Source organism: Dermacentor albipictus, chromosome 3 (assembly GCF_038994185.2).
Source record: "Dermacentor albipictus isolate Rhodes 1998 colony chromosome 3, USDA_Dalb.pri_finalv2, whole genome shotgun sequence".
NCBI classification, from domain to species: Eukaryota; Metazoa; Arthropoda; class Arachnida; order Ixodida; family Ixodidae; genus Dermacentor; species Dermacentor albipictus.
This window is the reverse complement of record NC_091823.1, coordinates 120,483,885-120,504,170: the sequence shown is the minus strand read 5'-3', so window position 1 is coordinate 120,504,170 and position 20,286 is coordinate 120,483,885. Positions and strand designations below refer to the sequence as shown.

Below are 20,286 nucleotides of genomic sequence, written 5' to 3'. Positions count from 1 at the left end.
TTGCAAAGTGTGATGTGTGGCATTCCAAATAAACAATGTGATAAACCCAAGCCAAACATGTGCATAACCTCATTAAGAAACACAGACATAACCAATAATATAGAAAGACTTGAATAAACCATAGGAATGAGTGATAAACACCGGGGCCGCACATTTCAGCTTCGCTGGTTTACCGTCTGTACAGGGTGCATGGGCAGTGACTTTTTCTGTTATTGTTTGTTAAGTATTGTATAATGTTGTGCCAGTAAAACATGTTGGGCTAGTTGGTGCAATGTATTGGTACTGCTTTCTTTGCTGTTTTTTTCTCTTAATGTTGTGCCCTTCTTCCTTTTGTAACAACTTTTTTATTCCTCCTTGCATAATACTCCAACCTTGCAGCCTGCGAGGTATATAAATAAATAAGTACATAAGCACGTCATTCATTCATCTGCATACACCTCGCACCATTCCTTGCTCAACAAATGTCACTATGTTGATGTCTCGCAGCGTGCATCTACATTAACTGCCATTTGCGCTTCGGTATGGTTTGTGAACAGTGTAATGCATAAAGATTACATGACATTAAGGTTGTGACTTATGCGGTGCATAAGCAAACCTTGCAAAAGATGACATGTTGGATTGTTGAAAGTAAGACAAATTGTATATATCGCAGTTCCTTTAACAGCATTTAATTCACCACTTGACAAAAACTTCACTTCGCATAGATTCCAACACGTACACTGAATCTGCAGTTTTTTTTGCTTATTAATGTAGTTGTTACTGAATGGCCACATTGTAGATTTGAAAACAAAGTTAAATAAATTTGTTTGTTGCAATATAACAATATGTGTAGATCACTGCGATTGTAACACCAGAACTTGATACAAACATGCACACTATAGTATGCAGGCAAATGCTCAGAACAAACTCCAGAATGTTTGCATCCCGATACTTATGAAAGTGAACGGTTTCATTCCATGGCTGTCAAAAGAGGGAGAGAGAAAACTTGTGTTCGTGGAACAAAAACGCATTGATAAGTAGACATATAGTCATTGCTTAACACTCTCGAAATGAATAATTATAGCTTGCTATCGACAGGTTACAGGTTAAATGCATGACTAGCTTAAGAAATCTGGATCATTGCTATAAATTACAGTGAAGAAACTATAATATCTAATAACATTAATAATATAAGAATAATATTTATTTCCACAAAACAGGCTAACCGTGAGAGAAGTGCGAGGCTGAGCAGAAAGCTGAAAAATTCTACGGCAAGTGCGCCTGCCGCAGGCCTACGATCCTGCATTGTGAATAGCACGTATTGATATGGTCTTCTTGTTAGAAGTTCCGAGTATACTGCCAGCGCGAGACACAGGACAACAAAGTGGGCGAGAAGCGTGTCTTTTAGAATGATATGTTACAACGTACAGGTTTCTACAAAAGTGACGGTAACTGCTCGAAACATTTGATGCGTCGGCTTTTGCGCCTTTAGAAATATTTAGAGAGGGCTCCCATATATATATTCGCAGCGCAAGCACGGCGATGGATGAACCAGGATGGCGCTTAAGTTGAATTTCACAACACAATTTTCATTCCACGTCGTAATCACACAGATCATTTGAGGCTTCGTTCAGTGGCACACGCGTGCTTTCGGGTTGGTGCTTCTTGTTGCGTTTGGCGTAAGAATATGGCTAGTAGCAGGTACCACATATGCGCAATCACGGGCAATATACACGCATCATTTCTTCAGAAGCTGACGCTGAGCACGGGTAGCGCGAGGATATTGTTGGGCTGACACGACGACTTCGAGGCAGCCGAATTCCGACTACTGCATATGCGGTGAGGGTAGCAATATGAACAGGTCGATAGGTCATCTTGTAGATTGTTGTAGCGCAGGCAGAACGAAACGGTCATAGAAGGCAAATGACACAACACACGGCGCAGAACCACCTGCGAACAGCTGTTTACGCGCGCCATGTCGCACTGAACTACCGAAACCGCCGTCGCGCACTCTAAGACAAATCATAACTAACGTACGTATTATTTGCTTCTAATCAAGAAAAGTCAATAATATCATACTGTAAACGTTTTATTCATTACAATAAAAGAATTATGCAACGTGTGCCACGAAACCTGGCAGTAAGCAACCCTGGGCGTCGCACCAGTCGCATTGTTGAAATCGCAATCATGTGAAACGAGCCCTCTAAAAATCGCATTGCGACGCGTGCGACAGCACCGATTTTCGTCGTTGCGGTCGCAGCATGTGAAACAGCCTTGACGCTGGCGGGACCGTATCGATTGACGCTGAAGCTGCGCCGGTCAACTGCCTTGCTGCTTCCTGCTCCTCGTCTGCAAAGTACTTTCGTTGTCCCTCACGCCCGAGAGCGCGGACGCTCGTCGCGCGTCCGTCCAGTCGCCACCGCCGGCCGCTTCGAGGTGGGCCTGAAAATGTTTTTTCCATCGATACCATGGAATTAACGGTGGCCCGGGCAATTCAAGAAAAACAGGAAGGTTCGCCGAAAAGGAAGCCATGCCCGATAGCGTGCGGGGGACAGTGCAGAAGACAAGCCGGAGCTCGCAGCAGGAATGGAGCAAGGAAGAACAAAGGGATCGAGAAGGCCTAGGCTCGGAAGCCTCGCGACGCCAAGTGCGTCGGCGGCGTTTGCATGCCGTGCAGACACAGGAATAGACGCGTCACTTACGAAGCTCGTTGATTTCCCGGGGCTTCGGTCGGAACCGCAGCGGGAATCCCATCCTCGTCGCCAAAAGATGTGTTGGCAGCGGCAGGCAAGTGGGGGCCTGGCGTCCGGCGAGCGCGCGGCGAGCGTCCGACGCAGAGAGGGAGACGCGAGCCAACTGCTCCTGATGAAACCGGACAAAGGACTGGGCCGGCTAGCGGCCGTTTATTACACATAGACTCCACACGCCAGATGGCACCTCCTGATTGGTCCAAGCTCGACACATGGCCGAAAGGGGGTGCGCCATCTAGCTTAGACTACACCGGAACATCATTGAATGATAACACGGAGATCTCGCAGGGGGAGACACTATACCACAGTGAATGTTTCGCCTGGCTGTTGAGCTCGTTCTCGCAAACGTTGCTCGGCGCGCAGCTTGCGAACAGCAGGGCGACCAAATACATCGGCGAGGGAAGTCTTAAATTCCGACCATGTCTGGAACTCTGCTTGATGGTTGTTATACCACAGGCTGGCCACTCCAGCGAGGTAGAACAGAACATGGCTCAGTTTGGCCGCTTCGTCCCACTTGTTATGGTCGTCTACCTTGTCGTACGCCGTGAGCCATTCGTCCACGTCAGTGTCGTCCGCTCCAGTGTAGATAGAAGGGTCGCGATGACGAGGCACCCCGGGACAGGCAACAGGTGCAGGAGGAGGCGTTTGCTGGGAGACGTCTTGGGGCATGGTAGATGGTAGGGTACGGGATCGGAGTTCCAGGATGATCGTCTGAGGGTACCCTGCACTTCCACCAATTCTAAAGTGTTTATTTGGCAGAGCTCGGACCAGCGCAACGTCGATGGGCAGGGCAGTCACAGCTTCCAAGCACGAGAGCCGTTGCTGAGCAGGAGCGCTCGACCCACTAGCGTCTCTCTTCGCTGCAGTAGATGTATGTATGTATATATATATATATATATATATATATACGATTATAAACGGTTATAACCGTTTACCTGCGAACTTGGGTCCCTAGGTACTCCATGGTCTAAGAGTATCGGGGTGCTGTGTTGAGAAAACCGGGTTTGAGTCAACCGACGGGTCAACTTAGGTCACTTGCTTTGGTTTGGTTTGGTGCCTACGGATATGGCTCAACCCATTAGGAGAAATCGGCCATGGATCGGGCGGTAGTAGGCAAGGAGGGAAGGATACTTAAATGTAATTTTGTAATGTAGTATATTAAGTGTATATTAATTGTTAATAATAATTTTCAGGCTATATTATTTCAGAATTTGAAATTAATATTTTTGTTTTAGTATTCAGGAAAGCAAGAAGAAGAAGACACTTTATTAAAGAATAGTCCGACAGTTCTTGCTGTGGTGGCCTCAGGTGACGGCTCGAACGATAAAATTAACATCACAGTCTCTTTGTTCAAGCTTAAAAATTAAATATGGCATCACATACGTTCTTACTGCACTGTCCTAGTGCCGACGCCCCAATAGAAAGTATCACAGGAAGCGTAATCACCAATCTAAGTTGGCCAAGGGGACCTTCTGAAAGTCGTTTTCTGTGCACGTCGAACCTATAACACTCTATAAAGAAATGCTCCTTAGTCCCAGATTCGCTGCAATAGAAACATAGAGGGGAAGGTGCCAAACCAGACCTGTCGGAATAAAAATTAGGCATTGGTATTCGGCAACTCATTCTCGTGAATGAAACTAGGGTAGGCAACACTGGGCACGTGCCGCTCTTCAATCAGTCTCTCTGACTCCAACTTGGGACACTGGGTATACGCTACTGGGCATGTGCAGTTCTCGAATAGAAAGGGGAAAGAAAACTTTAATATTTTTTCCTACACCCACTTCACACACACACACACACACACACCCACTTCACACACACACACACACACACACACACACACACACACACACACACACACACACACACACACACACACACACACACACACACACACATATATATATATATATGTATATATATATATATATATATATATATATATATATATATATATATATATATATATATATATATATATATATATATATGTGTGTGTGTGTATGCCGACAGCCTTGTATATGTATACATTCACACACGTGACAAGCGCTAGCTTCTCGACGCGGCCACAAAGTCCGCTAGACTGGGCAGCGTGTGCTGCCCCATCCCCCAGAGATGCGCGATAGAGGAGCCCGGCTGCATACGCGCCTCATGCGTGACGCATTTCGGCGGAGGCAGTACGGTGTGTCGCCACATTCCTTCAATGCTAATCGCGTTAACATCGTCATTCGACGTGAGGTCAGTTCGACCGTAATTTCATTATTCTACCAAAAGAGCCTTTTGCTTTTGCAATCGTTCCAAATACTTGCCAAAGGGTCCCTAGGTAGGCCCCACTCGCGAAGCTTTAAAGGAAACATTTCAGTGGTTGTCTCTGATGGTCATGTTTTTTTAAATGTTTTGAATTAATTCGTAGGTGCGCACATTTATAACCGTTGCAGACAACATGTACAAGGGATGAAAAATAATATCCTTCAAGAACACAGTCTTACCCGGTATCTCCAAAAGTGTTCTGCGTATTAATGTTACTGTTCCTGTCCACAAGCGGCACATACCCACCGTGGGGGATCAACCAAAAATTGGGCGGTTTGCACAAAATGGGTGAAAGAAATTTGGAATTGAAAATACTGGGGAAAGATGTATTTTGCTCGGTGTTCAAAGTGGAACAGCCATCATGTACTAGAGTGAATCGAGCCATATATAAATAATGACAACGAATATACCGTTTTCGGAAGGCAGCCGATTGGTGTGAAAAATAAAGCACTTCATTGTCCGTGCAAGCATTCGGGTGGCTTGTACCATAGCGTAGCAGTTCTAAACAAAAGCAGGGCGTGGACGTTCCCGCTGAGGTCTAGAATTGTTCTCGTCATTTACGCAATTTATGTCAGCAGTAGGCGTGCACGAGATAGAAGCGGACGAAGACGTCATCGGTCTCGTTCCCTCGCGGCCCAGCTGCACCGAGCGCGCGATCAGAGCACGAAGGCAGCGAATGCTCGCGCACCCGTTCTCCCGATCGTTCTGCACAGACGACCTTCTCCGAGCAGCAAACGGCGACCTCGCCTGAATATGGAGTCTCCCCAGTGTGAGTAGGCCCGATAGAGTGTCCCACACTTCCCGTTCGCTTGGCCAGCACTTTACGCGCGTTTTGCCAGAGTGATATAGCGTCAAGCTGGCCGGGATTATGTATGACCTAAACGGCCGGGCTTCGGTGCGGGGACGCCAAGCGCGGCGAGTGTGAGCGAAGAGACGGCTGTGTGACCGGGGGCGGAACAGATATAATTCCGAATTTAAGTTGCCAGTGTTGACATGCTAGAATTGTACGATGGCTTTTTGACAAGTACGACAAAATAATCGCTAACCTGCGTTCTTACAATACTAGAAATATGAAAAAAAGGACGGTTCCTCCATCTAAACCAATTACGGGATGGAAATGCTATGAAACAGAACGCGAATTTTTTTGTAGAATGCTCACCGAAACGACCAGTTCGCGCAAATTTATTTAAAACTTCGAACTATTGTGTGCACGGCGGTGTAACATTTTATCTTTATAGTGTTCGTACTCCACACTTTGTGATTACTTGAGTAACACTTTGTGTTTGCTTTAGTTACAAATGAAAATGCTAAGCTAGTGTGCCTTTTCAATCTTGATAACTGCATGGGTAATGTATATGGGGCAGGGTGTTATCCGTAAATGTTAAAGTGTGTTAAGACCAAACGCTACGTACATTTGGGAGCACGCGGAAGCTCGCGCCGCCGCGCCTACGCATGCGCAGATGGTGCAGGACAGGTCGTACACGTCGAAGCGCAGCGTGAGTACGGGTATACCTGCTCCACTATTTGGGCTAACGCGAGGCTTACCGGCGCGAGCTTTCAATTTCGGGCAAGCGTACGTGTAGTTTGACCTTTAAAGGCCAACCAAAACTGAGCTTTTTGGGAACGTTAAAAAGCCCACATTCAGATTACGTAGCTACAGAGCAGCCTCCGCGCAATATTCGTACGTTTGAAAAACTAGCGGATGCTTCGCGAAAGGCTCACAAAGGTAGACGTGCCTGGTAGCAAAAGTGAAAAAAAAAAATTGGAGGGCGCTTAAGCTTTCTCTTTAAGAGTGAAACACGATAGCATTTAAAGATCCCTGACTGCTTCTCAAGCTTCCAGCTAACTGTAGCTCATATGTAATCGCAATGTTTACAGGGAAACGCTGGCGGCCAAATCTATGCACGAAGGCGACATTTCTGGTAGAAACGCCGCCTCTTGCGTGGGCCAACCTTCTGTTCGTGGGTCGATCTCCTGTTATTCTTTCGCACTTTTCATATTCCAGTCTGAGAAGATTTAACATGAAGGATCGAGTGCACTGTCGGTGTTTTGTTTCATGGGTGTTTTGTTTCACGACATTTCTGGGATGCCATTCTCAAAGTTCTGAGGAATAATTTTCTAAAGAACATAGGATAAGGTATGAACAACCTTAGTGATAGAAGAACAACTTAGTGCCGATTAGAATATCCGTGGTTCAGGATGATTTTCTTGGCCGCGGACTCCGGCGCCGACGTCTACGCCGATACCGGATTTTCTGCGACGTGAGGCCCTCTACGCTATCGCGGCGAAAACTGCCATTGCCACTCGCCGGACACAGATCGCGCGGCTTCTCATGCATCCTAGCTCAGCTCGCGGCCCGACAGTGCGCTACGTGAGACCGGCGGAAAACCGCTGCGTTTCTCGGTGCCGAATGACGCTTACCGTTCTTTCTGCTCGGACTAGTGTAGGTACCGCGACGTGTTATCCACACAGCTGCTCGGCAGGAACCCGTGCACGCAACGCGGAAGCCAGAACGCTGCTCTCTGGCTCTGTCTAAAGCCCCTTCATAATTTGAAAGTAGCGACACTCTCCTCCTCACGGCGCTTTCCTCCTCGATTCTCCTCGCCCGCCAGCTGCGCACGGCGCGCTATTCCTCCTGGGCTCCCGCGGACGGGCCGCAGGATTCTATGGAAGTGTGTTATTTTGGGTCAGTTGCGCGCCCCAGTGGGGTTGAAAATTTTGAGACATGCTAATAACAGCATCGATAATTCTGCAGGCAACGTTTATGAGGTGGTTGGTTTTTTCCTAAAGCCGTATGAACGGGGTATACTGATTTAAAGGGAGCTTTGAGGCGAGTTCTATACTCCAGACAATTTTTCTGCCACATGATCAGATGCTTTACTTCGTTCGTCTGGTCTAGTATGCTTGTGACACATCCCTTTGTGTGTGGCTTATTAAGCGAAAGCCTTAGACCTCTGTTTCAAGGTCCCGTTGTGAGCTACAGAAAATATCACGTGACCGAAGGAAGGCGGGAAGCGAGCCAAAGCATGTGCAGCCGTGTGTAAGAGATGATTAAGGATTACAAAAGTAATGATTGATTAGTGATTGGATTGTTGTTCACGCACCGTAATCCACCCCAATCGGTCTTAATACCCTTTCATCAACACTTCACCTTAATCCACCATAATCCGCCTTAATCCTCCTCCACGCACCTTAATCTTTATTCATGCATCTTAATCCTTCGTAATGCACTCTAATCCACCTTAATCTTCTTTATTACACTCTAATCAACCTTAATCCTCCCTAATCCACCTTATGTCAACCACTAATGATTCATTAATTAACTTGGGTAATCATTCTCTTATACAGGGGTGGACATGCTTTGGGTCCCGTCTGGCCTTCCTTGGGTCACGTGATACTTCCAGTTTAGAACGCGACCTTGAAACATAAAGATCTAAAGGCTTTCGCCTTAAAACTTAAAAAAAAGCTCAATTTTTACTAGTTAACGCTCATCGCCTACAATACTACGGGGATACTTGCCACTAATTTTTTCAGGGTGCAAAGCAGAATCAATAATACTGCGCTTCCGACTGAATAACAGCAGTAGCGACGTGCGAAGTGATGGAGCCACCCCAGAATATTAACCATACTGAGGACAACCGCAACAAGAACGCTGGTGAGCAGGCCGGAAGAATGAAAAAAAATGCAGCATTACGGGATGCTTTGCTACGAGCTATAAGAAAGACTCCTCAGCTCGCAAACAACGCTGTTCTTTGTCAGAACAAAGTTGCTTCGGCCAATGTCATGCAGCCACTGCTTCCTACGCAAGCCGTTACGCTTTCGTTGTGGTATCATAAAAACGGCATAACCATCTTCAGTCTTCTTGCTGCAGTTATATGCGCAACAGCCCGGCATAGCGCTAGCACATAGACCAGAAAAACTGCGCACAACGTTCGCTACGCCGAGCTAAAGCACCGAGCCAGCCGTGCTCAGGAGGAAAATGGCGCGAACGAAAAAGAAAAACACAAGCAAAACTCAAGATCCGCGCGTTTCCAAGGGCAACGGCAGGTTGACCAATCGTCGTGCAGAAAAACGGGGGCAAAACTGGTTGCCGCGGGGGGAAAGCGCAAGGGGCGAGGAGGAGGCGAGGAGGTCGCGCGGTGGCGGCAGAGTTCAAAGAGTGTCGGTACTTTCAAATTATCAAGAGGCTTTAGCTCTGTCGCCTTCGATGCTTTTGCAGCCAAATGCGCTTCGCGTCTCCTGAGGACTTCTAAGCCTCCACGCGCGAGCCGTTCATGTGCCGTCGATACCAGGGCCGCACGACGGCAGCGCCGACGGAACGAACGCGCCTCGAGTATTCGTAATTAATCGTCGCAATAAAGTAAAATAAATAATGGGCATGATGCTCCAGCAGAAGTTAATTATACTGGCTGCGAGCTGGGGCAGACTATTCAAGCACGCAGAGTATTCAAACCCGCACGAAGAGACCGAAAAGGTTAATCGCTTCGTTGCTGACGATACGCATCACTTACAAACAAGGTAGCGCTCGCACTAAAGTGGTAGTTTGTTGTACTTGAAATTTGCTGTCGCAGCACAAAGATACAGAAGTGCGCTGGTATTCGAATGCTGCAAGAGGAGGTCCAAAAGTGAAGCTGTCAGAGGGGACATCCGCAATTTAGCCGCAGCTTAACGTCCATATTCCTTGTCACTCCCGAACAGAGCTCGCAAAAAAAAGATACGAAAAGAAGAAACGAGTCGCGTACACAAATGTCTGCTTCGTGACTTAAGGGGATATGAATTCATACGAGACATTTCCTCCACCTCTACTCTTCGAAGGAGACGACAGAATATCGCTCGGGAATAACGCGAGTGTATTCCCTGTGCACGATGCTGCCACCCCGTCGCAGTGTCCGATGCCAACGAGCCCAGCCGCGCGCGCGTCAGGAACGCCCTGCTGTCGGCCAAGCACCTGTACATCATCCTCTGGAAGAACGTGTACGTCAAGAGGCTGTGCCGCCACTACATGGCCACGCTGGTCGAGATCGCCCTCATCGTGGCACTGCTGCTGGGCATACAGGAGGACTCCGTGGTCCGGGAACCGTTTGTCAGGAAAGGCAACACCTTCTACCAGCCCATGCGCACGAACGCCTTCTGGAACACCCAGCGTGACCTGTCCTACATCCGGGAGGTAACCGCTGGTTGCGTGCAGTATTTTTATTTTGGGAGATTGTCTAGTTCGCCTGGTTCTGTAGCTTACCTAGTTATTTAGACTACCTCGTTTCGGGTGACTGGGCTGGCACCTTCTAGCTTTTTTTTTTCTTTGTGGCGTTTCCTTTTGTTATAGTGCAGATTTGCTGGCTGCTGTTCTTGTAATGCCGGGCACAGTGGTCTTCGCGAAGCCTCTCACGAGTGGTGCACCGCTAAATAGCCGGAAGCCTCAACGGATGCCTGCTTGTATCAGTCTTATACCGAGCGTTTCACGTAACTTGAACAAGGATTTTAAGAAAAGTGGTTAACCGCAGCTGAATGAAAGCAACGACATATCGTTTGCCGTCATGTGGCGCTCTTTAGAATAGTTTTTGTATTCAGTTGAATTAGTTAATTGGCTATGGTGAATTATGCAAAATTCTTTATATTCACCTTAGGGCCAGGCGCGTTTCGTTGCGTTGTAGAGGGGGTTCAGAAACGACCGATCCAATTTTTTGTGTCAACGAACATGCTGCGTGGCGATGTTTTTTTTTTTTGGCCTTTAAAGAAAGCTCGCGAAATGCGAAACAAAACCACGTGTCTGCGCTCGTGCGCCATCGTAGTGCAGGGCCGCTATATTGTAGCGATGCCTTATGCCTTATTCTATGCTATTCTTATCATCCTCCACACGCGGCCGTCCGATTCCGTTGATAATGTGGGCAGACCGTCGCTCTGACCACTGGCCAAGCGGGAAAAGCGTGAAAAAGCATAGAATCGGAAAAGGCATCGCTACAAAATACCGGCCCAGCCCTCTGAACCGTGCATCGAGCCTATCGCTTATCAGGAACGACGGCGCTCTCTTGCCGTGTGCCACCGCCAAAGGTGCTGACGCATTGTGAAGCCGATGCCTATAGAGCCGCGGCCACTCATTCACCACGGTCCGTGCCCACAGTTCTTTCGCTCGAAGCGCGGTTGAGAGCGCTGCATTACGATAGCGCACGAGCGTAGTCACGTGACTTGATTTAATAGTTCCCCTGCATGCTTTCTTTAAACGCCGAAAAAAATCACTACTCAGCATGTAGTACGTTGCCGCAAAAAATTGGTTCAGTCGTTTCTCAGTTCCCTCTACAACGCAACGAAACGGATTTGGCCCTAAAGGGATAAAGCCGGCAGCTCCCACGCCCTGTGAGAATCGATGTTATGCGAATCAGTGTGCGGGGAGCCTACGAAGTTAACGAAACGACCATGATAGCACCAATATGTAGGTGGCTGTTTCATGACCTACCACTTATGTTCGCCATACACTCTTGTCATATCAAGTCAACGAAACGACCATGAGGGTACGAAGATGCAGGTGGCTGTTTCATGACTCAGGTGACACGCATGTCAGGACGTTCATGTCATGACCTATCATTTATGTTCTCCGTACACTCTTGCCATACTATGCCAATTTTGGTAGATACCAAGATGCAGGCGGCTGTTTCTTGACCTACATTACACGCATGTCATGATATTAATGTAATAACCGATTATTTGTGTTCGTCATACACGCTTGTTACACTATGCCAATTGTGGTACACACCAAGTTAACGAGGCGACCATGATAGCACCAAATTTATGTTCGTCATACGCGCTTGTCACAATATGCCAATTGTGGTACATACCAAGTTAACGAGACGACCATGATAGCACCAAGACGCACGCGGGTCTTTTATGACCTACATGACACACATACCATGATAGTCCTGTCATGACCAATAATTTATGTTCGTCCTACACTCTTGTCTTACTACGCTAATTTTTGTACATACCAAGTTAACGAAACGACCACTAGAGCACTAACACGTAGGAGGCTAGAAGATAGATACTGTCAAAGTGGCAAATGTTCGTCAATAAATTATTAAGCGGAATAAAAAAAAATACTCTAAGGAGCGCCACATGACGGCAAACCACATGCCGTTGGTTTCATTTAGCTGCGGATAAGCACTTTCTTTTAAACCCTTGGTTCAAGTTACGTGGAACATCCTGTATAAACCAGTGGGTGCATGGTGGTGGGATTCAAACTGCCCAATCCCCGCAGCCAAGTTGCGGTCTCTACCTGCTGGGCAATACTTTCGACAGCTTGCGAACTTGAAGCTGTGATTACACCGGATGACAGTAGTAAACCATGCAGTCATACCGTAGTCGTCGTCATGCCATCGTTCTCATACAGTCGTCGTCAATCACGCTGTCGCCGTCCTTCATGATTTCAAAAACCGCATCTCATTGTCTTCATTCCTTTGTTGTCATACCACTTTCGTCACGTCATCGACACCAATCCTCCTTGGTATTTCCATCGTAATCGTCTGGTCATTCAATCGCGATTATGCTGCCATTATTTATTTATTCATTTATTTCACCTACCCTCAAGCTCCGAGGCGTCACAGAGTGGAGTGGGGTACAGGCGTAAAGCAATAACTACAATTACAACAAATTTATATAATGCAAATGACATGTGCAGTAGACGTAACCATTAAGAAATGAAGTAACAAGGATACTATGAAATTCAAATTACATAAGCCTAGCGATATCTCAACTGGACAGAAGGAAAATACAGCGCTATAGCGCATGGACAAATACAGCGCATGTTAGACCGTTTTTATGGCCTCAAATGTCATTGCGTCTCGTCACACAGTCATCATGCATTTGCTGTCATACCTTTATCCCGATGACATCGTAGTCATTCCGTCTTCGTCATCCAAAAGCTTCGTCATCCAATTCCTATCATACCGTAGGTGTCAGGCCATCGTTGTTAAACACTTCACATCCCACTGTCACCATGCCGTCTTTGCGACACTGTCGCCTTAGTATACCATCGTGATCATTTGAAAACGTCATACCATTGTCCTTATGTTATAATCGCCCTACCGCATTTCTCGTTCCGGGAAAGACATTCCTTTTTCGACACTCATTCGTTGTCACTGAGTCGTCATCATAAAGTCGCCGGCGTGCCACATTGTCACGGCCTACCTTGGCGAGCGAGTTTCATAGCAAAGTTGGCTGAATCCCGGAGAAATCGCGTAGATCCGAAGCAATGAGTGTCTCGGAATTACTACAGATTCCAAATAAGGGGGGTCTTCAACAATATGACGTGTCGATACAATGCTCGAATGCTAAACGCATCGGCGTCGACAGCCATCGTCAGATGGGTTCTGCCGCACTTTCTTTTGTTATATTTAAGGCTATACACCCTTTATGTGACTTTGTCGCATACATCACGGGGGATCGGACAAGAATAGGCACATACAAGTATCACATACACAGTATCACATTGCAGCCAGCAGCAAGCTGTCTATTCAGGCACATACTCTGTGACCCGTGTTGTTTGGTCGTCATGACAGCAATCAGCACACACATAATGTGCCAAATTGACTCTCTTTCCATAAACTGCCAGTAACATACAAATCGCGAAGTGTAGGGAAAACTCCAAGAAAGCTAGCTCTTAAAAAACAATTAAAAACCGGAATGTGCATGACGTATCCTTAGAATGCAAGTCGCATTAAATATCTCTGGTTGGAAAGTGAGTGGAGGCTTCCTCTATTCTCTCGAAAACCAATCTCTCAGCGTCATCCGCTACTCTGTTGTCATGATCTGCTTGACCAGAAAAGGAGCGCGGAGTTAAGCAGGCGCATCTGTCACAGGCCACTCCTGTGATTTACTACCGCACAAGGCTTATGGCGACTACTATTGACCTTAGCTTACCAAGGGACAGTGTGGTGACGATGGGAACGTGGGTTCAGAGGCTGACGTGGATTGTAGGAACGCCTAAATGCGTTTTGTCAACCATTCAGCTTCTTGTTCACACTAACGTTTTGTCAACGTGCGCGGGCGTGGCGAATGCCACTCGTTACTCGTCAGCCGCCTACTTACTTATCTTACCTGCCTGAAGCACTCGATTTTGAGATAGTTAACTTCAGAGCTTACGTATGCTTCCATGATGATGTTGCAAAATGGAGGCTTTCACGCAACCTTTCGCTGTTATAGCATTTTTATACTCCTAATCGCAGCTTCTGCCAAAATATCTGGTGTCTGTCGTAGCTGTTAATGCTGCAGTGAACACGAAGCTAAAGGATTTGTCTGGCAGTGGCACTAGAGCACTTGGCTTTCAGGAGCTTCCACTACCTTGACCTTGAGGTTCAGCATTGTATGTTTGAAGAATGGTCGGACCATTCGATGAAAAAAAAAGAATGAGGCCAGAGAAAGCAATGGGAAAATTTTCGTGCCACGTTTAATTGAAAAAAAAGCACAAATAAAAAGTAATACTCCAGTTGGCCCGAATACACATTGTAGTGCCAATTCCATCCTTCTGAGTGCATCGCGGGCTCACTTTGATCTTATGCCACCCACGTCCACGGAGAGGCAACGACAAAATATCATAAGGCCTGACGTGATATATGAAGGGCGCGGCGAATTTGACCAAATTTTCCAGCTTGAGGCGTTTTTGCGCGCCTTCTTCGAACTGCTGCAGCAGGACTTCAGTTATAGACCTTGATTTTCCAGGTCTACTACTTCGCGGCCAAGAACCATTACATCAACCGGTTGACGCGGGACGCCTTCCACAGGCTGGGCGTCGTCGCCGTGACCGAGGTGCCCACCGAACGCCAGTTATTCGACATGCACGAAAAGGCCATTGCTGAAAACGATACAAAGGCTGTGTCATCGGTCCTGCTCCTCTACACCAGCGTTACCAGCAACGACACCCACTTGCAACCGGCCAGCCTTCACGTCTCGTTCCTCGCCGGCAGGCTACCATTTGACGTGCAGGTAAGCCAGGAAATGCCGTAGAACTGCCTGCACCAGATCCTAATTGTTGAAGTTTGAGGGCAATCAATCAATCAATCAATCAATCAATCAATCAATCAATCAATCAATCAATCAATCAATCAATCAATCAATCAAGCAATCAATCAATCAATCAATCAATCAATCTTATTTCACTATCAGATGGACACTGTAGTAACAAAGAAAAAGCCGTCTATTAGGCTTGACGAGGCTTATATTGTTTCACGAAAATGCCTATTTATAAGTACGTAAACAGAACGCGATCGGTACAGGCACAACAGCAGACAAGGTGGCGCGGAAAAACTCTTCCTCACGTTCGTATTGTCCCACACGATGCGTTGGTATTCTTCTGTTTCCGAGCAATATACCCCATTGCCAATGTCACTAACGCGTGGATGGTCAGGATGCAGCTTCAGGGGCAAGGTTATATCGTTAGAGTCGAACGACGTGAACGACACCACTCTGTGGGCGCGCAGATGACGCCACAGTTTTGATCGGGGCAATCTCGTATTTAGGCGACTGTGGTTAGCTGGCGCGAAAACTTGGTATAGGGACCATTATAATAGCCTGGTGAGAGCTCCTCTGAGACCGACTCTTCGAGAGGGTTAATCGTAGAAGCGATCGGGAACCACGAGAGTAATGGATGACTCTGTAGGGGCAGTCGTAACAAACTACTGTGATGCCTGAGACGACATTTATGGGATTGGTTATAAATCATTGGTTATATTGCAACGAGATGGCTGATTGGGGAGGGCGGTGGTAGGGGTTGGGGCGCACGCAACGGTTTATGTGTCATGATGCGAATAAATAAAGTTGACCTGGCTCATTCGAACATTTCAACGCAATTTATGCATTTTACGACAGTTGCAAAACGCCTGAACATGAACCCTAATTTACTTTTTGTGTGGATAATTCAAGCACACAAAAGCGACACTCGTTTCAACTTGCAACTTACTTACGTTTTGCAAAACAATCGTGATAAATATAATACTGTCATCAACACCTTGAGTCTCAGCTGACGCACTAACAAAGGACAACAACGACATAAAAGCTTAAAGTCGCTGCAAGAATGCGCCAATCTACAGTAAGATAAACCCCTAGCAAGAGCATCTGATCAATGATGTAGCCAACATGTCTTGAACAGTTAACTTCATAGCAAAGGGACGCTTAACGTGATGCTTAGACACATCTATTTAAAAATGCTTCTTCAGAGATTCACGCAAAGCTTGAGCTGTAATGAGCGGTTCAGTACTTATGAGCTAACTTTAACATGACGTCACGCTGGTCAACAGAACTTTTACATGTAGATTCACCGACACAATTTAACAGCCTTCGTTCATGTCGTATAGAGGCCGCGCACCTGTAGAGACAATAAGAATTATATTGGGAGGTTTTTCGTGCCAAAACGAGGATTTGATCACGAGGCACGCCGTACCGGGCGACTCTGGATTAATTTTAAGCACCTGGGGTTCTTAAACATGCACCCATTGCACAGTACAAGGACGTTTTTTTTTGGGGGGGGGGGGGGGCATTTCGCACCCATCGAATTGCGGCCAGCGCGGCCGGGATTTGAACACGAGCCCTCAGGCTTAGGAGCGCAACGCCAAAGCACCTACGTCACCACGGCGGCTCCGTAGAGACGTTGCGTACAAACGTGAAAGTGCCTGTGTTAGTCCTTTTCCGTAGGAAGGTTTGTGGGTAGTGTACCCAGAGTTAGCGGATGCAAACCGCCGTGCGTGGAAAGCAACCCGAACCGCCTGACATGGAGTTTCGGCTCTCGCGTACGCTTATGCGCGTGGGTGCACGCTATGTGTTTCCGCATGTGTCTGCACAATAACAACAGGTGACCAGCTTGGAATATCTCCTCCTCACTCGCATGTCCGTGTTGTGCCACGCGAAGGTGAACTACCGGCAGCGCCTGCTCTCTCAGCACGAGGGTCCCTCAGCCGAGGAGCGGTTCCCCGAGATGCACACCCTTCTGCCCATCATGGGAGCGCTGCAGCAGCGCCACCTGGAGATGCAGGCCGAGATCGTCGGGCACAAGGATCCACTGAAGGAGGTCACGCTGGTCAGGTTCCCGTTTCCCGCGCACATTGAGCTCCACGACCACAAGAACTACGCCCTGGTGCTGACACGCTTCTGCATCGGCATGCTTGTCCCCTTCTGCCTGTTCGTCGCCAGGCTGACCGACGAAAAGGCCACCGGTGAGAGTCCGGGAGAATTCAGAGTTTACGCTCTGGTGTTGCACTTGTAGGCATTTCGCTATGCTATTTGCACTCGCTTGGTCAGCATACCGTTACAGAATTAAAGACAGAAAGAAAAGAATACAGTTGGTAATGTCACCCCTGTGTTAATGTTGCAGCAGACTGCGGGTATCCCAAGAGCTGTAACATAGCTGCTGCAACCAATGTAACTACGATAAACTTCATTATAACGATTTATACGTGCGCTGGTCAGTCACTCTTACCTTTAAACTTTAAAAAGGGAATTTGTTTTATTTGTTTCACTTCATTTTTTCTCTGTTCATCAGTCGCTCGCAACCTGGTTGGCCATTCGGCGCGACGGATGAAAAAAAGGGAAGTAAAATCAATTATTCTAATCTAGGCCGCAAGGTTTCAACAACACGACACAATTCAATATAATGCATGCTAACCTCGACATCTTGCTATGCGAATGTATAGAAGACGCTGCAAACAATATGCCTTCGGCTGGCTTTTGGGGGATTACAAGGAAAAAATGTCATTCACGTTATTTAATATGTCAGTCAGCTCTTGGTGGCATTTCTCCTTTCCAAAGCTCAATTTTGATCACATGGCTGTGCGCCTGTGCTGCATCTAGTTTGCATTGTGCTACTTTACACCCGGTGGTTCTTTCCTTTTTATGCGAAGCATACTAGCCGCACAACCACGCTCTTCCTTGCTGCGCCGCGCGCGGCCTTGTAGCTACCATATGACGTCATAACAGCTGCAAAAGCGGAGGGCTCAACTCGTGCGCTCGCTTGCGGCCGCGTAGCTACATAGCCGGGTCTCAGCTTGTGCGCTCGCCTGCGGTCGCACAGATGGTACTGCGGCCTAACTCCCGCTCCTCCCGCTAGGGCACTGACGTCACAACAGCTGCAAGCCGGGCTCAACTATTGCGCTCGCCTGCGCAAAAAACTAAACTAAAAGAAATGAACTAATTAAAATAAACTAAAATAAAGGCTAGTATGCTTCGCATCCTGGGCTTAATCTTAGCTAAGCCACAGCCATTTTTTTTTTCTTTTACATATGACGTGATATAAGCAAGTCAACCGGACGCCATTTCCCCTTATCTCGTGTGTGCACGGTTTCCCAGAGATTCCCATGCACACCCCTCCCCCCCTTTTGCAGGCGTCAAAGAGATGCTGCGTGTGGTGGGCGTGAACGACTGGGTCTACTGGGCGAGCCACTACCTCAGCTCCTTCTTCATGCACCTGATCGTCGTGACGCTGATGCTGCTGTTCATGTGCGTCAAGCGCAACCACGAAGGGCGCGCCTTCATACAGTTCAGCGACCCCTTGCTCCTGTTCGTCATACTGATGTTCTTCTGCAGCCAGTGCCAAGTGCACGGAATGTTCCTGTCCTTGTTCTTCGCGAACCGTAAGTGTCGTGCACGCGTGGTTATATGCGCTGCGTTGGATGTCCCCGTGGATTTTGAATACGCGATGCGAGTACTTAGTTTGAAGGAACAAGAAATCGATCTCGATCCGTATGTGTACTCTGTGCTATTGATCTTTCTTTTCGTCGTGCAGCATTTTCAGGTACCTTTGCGCTTTCGTGAAGGTTGGTGCTTTTTTTAAGCTTTCGTACATACATTCTTGCGCTTTCTCACTGCCACCCACCTTTTGAATGTGTGACTGGTTTATGTAGTCGTTAATTTCCCCATTACTTGCGTGTATACAGCATTTCTGTGTATGATAAATCTGTCATTTAAAAAGAAGTCCTCGTCTGACCTTTTGCTTGACCTTTTGGAGTGCTTTTATATAAATATTATTATTTATTTTCTTTTTTTTGTGAATAATTCGTACCGGCTAGCATGGTTGCTTCTCCCGGCCTACTCAAGCAGTCACTTACTTAGGTGGGAAGGCAATACAACTGAGCAACGACTAGCAACAAAGTTTGATATTAATTATTATTGGTACCATGCTACGCAACCGTTCGAATTTGTTTATATTTATTCGATTGAATGTAAACTCGGTGCCTGATGACTATAAGTAGGTAGGGCGGAGCAGATTCTCCGCAACCTAATTACGTGGTCTGCATCAGTTCTTGGGAGCTGTGAAGTCGTTTGAACACGTGCTGTATTTCCGTTTGTTTCTTCCAGTAAAAAAAAAAAGAAGAAAGACAAGTGCTAACGAGGTTTCAGTGTTAGTTTTATTTTTGGTGAAACCAACGTGACTCAACGTCATTCGCAAGTCGCACGCAGCCTGTGGTTTACAGGGAATGAAAGCTTTTCGTTATGAGGCCAATTCGAGACGTAGGTAAACTTTCTTTCGTAGTTCATCTAATGCAGTAGATGTAGGCGTCTGATGCATGTGGGTCTTATTAGGTGACAGCTCTGTAGCACCGATTAACTTGCACTGCGTGTCACGCATTGTCCCATGTTCGATTAATGAGTGCACAGAACATCGTCATTTGTTACCAGGTATAGAACGCTGGTTCTCGTCGCACATCTGTACGCTCGTCTTCGGATGGAGGCAAACTTTAAATGTAGCTTCCACTTGCTTCCGCTGTGCCGTTGGTGCAAAAACCTGGGCCTTCAGTAAGACCTCTCTGGAACCGACATATTCTGTGGGCGTCACTTTGCGGGAAGCTGTAAGCAAACTCAGCGCTGAAATCACATTTGACTCCAATAGAGCGACAGGCGCGTGATTTAGGTCCGCACTGACGTCTACGCCAAAGTGTTGGTTGGAAAGTGCTGGTTGCTTTTATTGGACGAAATCAGCTGGTCCCGACCCAATACGCCATTTTTGGCGCACTGTCGCTAAGTGAGGCTGACGGTAATGATTGCTTACTCCAAACAGTTTTTTTTTGTTGAGTTTTTCCTAGGTGTCATGTTTGATATATTTAGAAATATAACTAGTCGCCTCCTGCTGGGGTGAATGAAAGCGTTGGAGTTTAGAAAAGAAAAGCGACTCTTACTTTGTGGAAATCGGTAACAGAACGAAACGTTTCGCAATAAAAAAAAAAGCACGTTTGACGAAGCCACATGACTGGCTATAACAATCTGTTCAGCATGTTTT

General features: G+C 47.0%; 1 protein-coding gene and 1 long non-coding RNA gene across 5 annotated transcripts in view; one reads left to right on the top strand and one right to left on the bottom strand.

Moving 5' to 3' along the window:
• Positions 1–2,052: 2,052 nt before the first annotated feature.
• On the bottom strand, positions 2,053–3,425 carry LOC139057901 (uncharacterized). Its single transcript, XR_011513079.1, has 2 exons — positions 2,682–3,425; positions 2,053–2,421 (listed from the first exon to the last, which is right to left on the bottom strand). It is a non-coding gene; the product is annotated as an uncharacterized lncRNA (long non-coding RNA).
• Positions 3,426–5,673: 2,248 nt separating this feature from the next.
• The window catches only part of LOC135919464 (phospholipid-transporting ATPase ABCA3-like), a 113,181-nt gene continuing 98,568 nt past the window's right edge, over positions 5,674–20,286 (top strand). For all 4 annotated transcript variants that reach the window (XM_065453297.2, XM_065453296.2, XM_065453295.2 and 1 more), the window contains exons 1-5: positions 5,674–5,808; positions 9,926–10,206; positions 14,745–15,008; positions 16,927–17,230; positions 18,395–18,643. In XM_065453297.2, coding sequence (XP_065309369.2) covers positions 5,793–5,808; positions 9,926–10,206; positions 14,745–15,008; positions 16,927–17,230; positions 18,395–18,643 — 1,114 coding nt within the window. In that variant the 5' untranslated portion in view covers positions 5,674–5,792. The remainder of the gene's footprint in view (positions 5,809–9,925; positions 10,207–14,744; positions 15,009–16,926; positions 17,231–18,394; positions 18,644–20,286) is intronic.